This window comes from Malania oleifera, chromosome 7 (genome assembly GCF_029873635.1).
Source record: "Malania oleifera isolate guangnan ecotype guangnan chromosome 7, ASM2987363v1, whole genome shotgun sequence".
NCBI classification, from domain to species: Eukaryota; Viridiplantae; Streptophyta; class Magnoliopsida; order Santalales; family Ximeniaceae; genus Malania; species Malania oleifera.
Genome location: NC_080423.1, coordinates 56,813,894 through 56,818,756, shown reverse-complemented (window position 1 = coordinate 56,818,756; position 4,863 = coordinate 56,813,894). Strand labels below are relative to the sequence as shown.

At 35.5% G+C, this 4,863-nt stretch overlaps 2 protein-coding genes across 2 annotated transcripts; both read right to left on the bottom strand.

Moving 5' to 3' along the window:
• Positions 1-474: 474 nt before the first annotated feature.
• LOC131160006 (receptor-like protein EIX2) lies at positions 475-1,808 on the bottom strand. Its single transcript, XM_058115288.1, has 2 exons — positions 1,052-1,808; positions 475-781 (listed from the first exon to the last, which is right to left on the bottom strand). The coding sequence occupies exons 1-2, from the start codon at positions 1,785-1,787 to the stop codon at positions 549-551; spliced, it is 969 nt and encodes a 322-aa protein (XP_057971271.1). The 5' UTR covers positions 1,788-1,808; the 3' UTR covers positions 475-548.
• Positions 1,809-1,848: 40 nt separating this feature from the next.
• Positions 1,849-3,587, bottom strand: LOC131160846 (receptor-like protein EIX1). Its single transcript, XM_058116726.1, has 2 exons — positions 2,013-3,587; positions 1,849-1,932 (listed from the first exon to the last, which is right to left on the bottom strand). Exons 1-2 carry the CDS (start codon positions 3,585-3,587, stop codon positions 1,849-1,851), a joined length of 1,659 nt encoding a protein of 552 aa, XP_057972709.1.
• Positions 3,588-4,863: the final 1,276 nt, after the last annotated feature.

Genomic DNA, 4,863 nt, shown 5'->3' with positions numbered 1-4,863 from the left:
ATAAAAATCAACAGCAGTGGGCTACCAGTCATCTCCAGTCAAGTATACTATTTCAACAAATACTTGCAAAATTGTATCATTGTATTCAATATATAAAAATAAGAAAATGTTTGGTGCCAAAATTTTTCAACAATGACATTTTTTTTTTTTCACTCTTTAATATGGCATGCCACACCCATTGTAATGCAGTGTTAAATAAACAAAAATTCTTGGTATGGTGAAAAACAAAGTGATTTTAGAAAATGAGGACTAGAGATACTTATTTGTCATCTTTGGTAGAGAAAATAAACAAATTTATAACACGTGCATTTTATGAAGACATTTTATATATTTTATATGCATAGGAGTAAAAACTAGATCAATAAGATCAATGCCTTAAATCCAACATGTAAGGCCAATTTTTTAGTTGTACATAGACTTATAATCTGTAAATAGAAGTAAGCAAAATTGTAAGAAAAACATAGTGTTGGCAAAATTATAAAGACAACCCATCAGACCTTGTGTTGTTTTATTAAGTACTGGAATATGGACTTACGAATTACATTGACTCAAAGGAAAAATCTGAATACTTTGTATTTCAAGTCATCCAAGTACTGAAAATAGGCCAATCTGAAAGTCTTGCTAAATGCTAAAGGACCCAAAACTACCCAAAAACCCACCACAAATCCAAATGACAAACCCATATAAAACCACTTCATGTCAATCCATATATCATGCTCCTCCTCCATGCCACCATTTGGTATAATTGGAACCGCATGATCATCATTTTTGGTACAATTATCTGCAAGTGGAGGGCCACAGAGGTCATGGTTGCCAATGAAACTGAGTGGACTAAGGGATTGGATTTGGGTGCTCAAAGGAATTCTACCTGACAAGTTGTTATATGACAAGTTTAAAATATGCAAGAATGTCAAATTTGATATACCTTTTGGAATTTCACCTGAAAGTTGGTTCATCGATAAATCAAAAGACTCCAATTGTGTCATGCTACCAATCTTCGTAGGGATCATTCCGTGAAATTTATTCATAGACAAGTTTAAGAAAATCAAACCTTGGAGACGGGTCAACTCTGTAGGGATCTCTCCGTATAAATTGTTGCATGAGAGGTCCATGCTTGTCGCCAATCGAAAGATTGAACTACTATATTCATACTCTTGATCTTTCATTACTAGCCGTATGTCATCTACGAAGGCAATCCCAGCACCAATATAAATTTCAAATGCGAAGTACCATGAATTATTTGGCTTGTTGACCATTGCGTTGAAGTCACCAAAACATTCTGGAATGGTTCTTGAGATGTTGTTATGCGCAAGGTCCAGGATTTGAAGAGATTTGAGAAGACAGAGCTTGGGCGGAATACTGCCACTCAACATATTTGAACGGAGGCGAAGGAGTTTTAGCCCAGGAAAGCTTTTCCCCATCCACAATGGTATGCTTCCAGAAAATTTATTCTCCCCAAGATCCAAAACTATTAATTTATTAAAATTTCGCAATACCGCAGGTATTTTTCCTGAGAGGTTGTTTCTGCCCAACTGTAAATACTCAAGATATGTTAGAGAACTCATGGAGCTTGGCACATTGCCTTTGAAATTATTGTTGTCCAATCTCAAGACCTGTAACTTTTTGAATTTCATCCAGCAATCAGGAAGTTCTCCCGAGAAAAGATTTCTTGATAGATCTACATATTGCAAGTTTGTTTCCTTCTCTTTCCTTCTACAAAAGTGCGCAGTAGCCGATCCATTTAAGAAATTTTTGGAAATATCTAAATAATATAAAATAGAAGACATGGGTGGCAATGTGCTTTGGATCTGGTTCTGCGATAAATCCAAATAAGAGATCTGAGATAGGCTAGACAACCAAGCTGGGATGACATCTGATATTGATGCGTTGCGTAGTATTAAAAACCTGAGATTCTTCTGCGTTTCCAGCCATCTAGGAAATTGAGGCCCCACGTGGCATGACCCCATTGAAAAATGAAGAAGTTGAAATGATGGAATCCAGTTGCGACTCACTTGCAAGGCCAGCTGATTTAACTGATTAGCATAAAAATATTTCAGCCTCGTCAGATTTTCCAAGTGCACTTCTGAAATGGTGCCCTGGAAGGAATTGGTACCGATGTCCAGCCCTTCTAATTTTGAGAAACTCCCAAGACTTTCTGGAATGCTCCCATTGAAAAAATTGAAAGAAATATCCAAGTCCCTTAGCGATGACAATTTCCTTATGGACGCAGGAATTGGACCAGAAATGGAGTTGACAGAAATATCAAGATTGGACAAAGTTTTAAATTTTGCTAATTGATCGGGCAATTGACCTGATAGGTGATTTCGTCTGAAATCCAAAAACTCCAGTGTCTCTTGGATGCATGAATTATGACCCAAAAATTCAGATATATCTCCATTGAGTTGGTTCCATGACAAATCTAAAGCTCTTAAACAGCAAAGATTTCCCAAGGATCTTGGGATTCTTCCTTCATGGTCATTTTTAGATAGCCAGAGTTCTGTGAGTGACGTAAGATTGTCAATAGCACCTGAAATTGTACCTTGAAGACCGTTTCCAAAAAGATCTAGGTTTCGGAGGGTAGTCATACCATACAACCATTCTGGTACTGTAGAGTTGAGCTCACAATCAGAAAGATCAAGCATTTGAAGAGTTGTCATGTTTTGTAGAGAGACGAGAATTGAACCCCCTAGAAGATGGTTGCTTCTCAGACGGAGCGAGAGAAGAGAAGGAAGACCAGAGAACCAGCCAAATGTTGAAGAATCGAAGAGGTTATTGGAGAGATCAAGGGTAGAAAGAGAAGAAAAATTGGCATGAGAAAGTGGAAGAGTGTTATCGAGCGAACAATTAGACAAGTGTAAAGTGGATAAGGAAGGGAGCATGCTCATCACCTGTAGCCAATTACTGGATGCCTTACTGAGATCCACATTACTCATGTCTAGAAACTCAATTGAAGTGAGATGAGAAATCCATCTTACGTCATCATTTGTAACGTACAAATCATTATTATTTCCAAAAACAAAATCATTAAAATTGCTGCCAAGATCAAGATAACACAAACTTGAAAGATTCCCAATCTGAGGTGGAATGGAGCCAACAAATCCTGCCGAAGACAAGTTAAGATATGTGAGAGAGCCGAGGGAACCAAAGAAATTAGGAATTTTAAGCCCTCCAAAATCATTGCGACTCAAGTCTAAGTGCTGGAGATGCTTTAACTGCAGCAATGAACCACTTATGTTCCCACCCAACCTGGACCTCATGAAAGCATCCAAATGAGAACCATAACCGTAAAAATCATAAATAGGAAGATCATTAATACTAAAGTCGATTGGATTGGAGAGGTTGAGATGGAGAACATGACTGGTAGTGTTGTCATAGCGAACTCCTCTCCACCTGCAACAATCGTCACCTACCCACGAAGAGAGGCGGTTGGAAGGGTCCCTGAGACCTTTTTTAAACTCGAGAAGGGCTTCTCTTTCCTCTGCCCTACAATGGATGGCATTTGGATTTCCATAAGAGAAACTCACTGTCCCAACCCAAGAAAGCAGCACCAGAACAACCACCAAAATTGCTGTTGGGTGTACATCCATTCTTATAGATGCATGCAAATAGCAAAGGCTAAATAAAAAAGGCTTTTATTTTTTTTTTCCACTTGAATTTGAAGAAGATAAGCCGTTTGTATTTATAGATCATGCGTATGTACGTGGTAATCTTCATCAGCTCCTTAATTGTTGGGGAGGAAGCTACTAAGAAATTGATTTGTTGCCAACTTGCATCTGTGTTTGGAAAATGTTGTCGTTTTGCACCTAACCAATCAATCATTCACAAAAGATTACGCTTGATTATCGCTACCGCTCCACTCAATTCTTTTTCGTCGCTTTGCCTATACAACTTGGGCGGTTGTGGGAGCATGGGGCGTGCCTGCATAATATGAAAAAGTTGTGCGCTTTGGAAGAAATTATTTATCCTTTAATTCTGGATTGTGCTTGGAGCTTTTGAATTTAAATATATGATAAATAAAATTTAATATAAAATATATTAATTTAAATAGAAATCTAAATAAATTTAAATTTATTGCTTGAAATTAATGCTGCTAATCATAACTGTCCTTATAAATTTAAATTTGATCTAAATCGAATTGAAAATTTGGTTAACCGATTTGTTTGATTCAATTTCCATTCATGCCTTTTTATGATTTTTGATTTTCAGTTTGATTTCAGTTTTTATGTTCATGAACCTATGATTACGTGAATCGAACCAATATATGTATTTATTTACAATATATATTATTTATATTATACATTACTATATAATAATTTATATAATATATCTTAAAGTTAAAAAATAGTATGCACTAAATATTTTTTGGGTGACTAATTTTCATGAATAAAGTGTAAATGCATATATTAAATCAAAATCCAAGTAAAATATTTATTTTTATTTAAAAAAATTATGATGATTTAAAAATCGGTTCCAATCGAATAACCAAATCGGACTATCGATTAACTGAACCATCGGTTAATCGAAGGGTTCAGATCAATTTCGGTTCGAAAAAACACTGAATTGAAATTTCAATTTGGTTTCTGAAGGTTTGGTTTAGGTAACCGAACCATGAACATCCCTATCTATAGGATAATAATAGGTGCATATGACACTTATGTTTGAGCATAAATATTAAATGTAAAGAGAATCAAATGTGATGGAAATTTGAATGAAAAATATACAGAATTCAAGTAGTAAACTCGAATCCATTTTATCTGCTTCAGTTCCGTTCTTACATACCAAAGACATAGCTATTACTTAAAAGTGTAGCGTTTTATTTTAAAAAAAATAAAAAATAAAAATAAAAACTTGATTCATAATTAT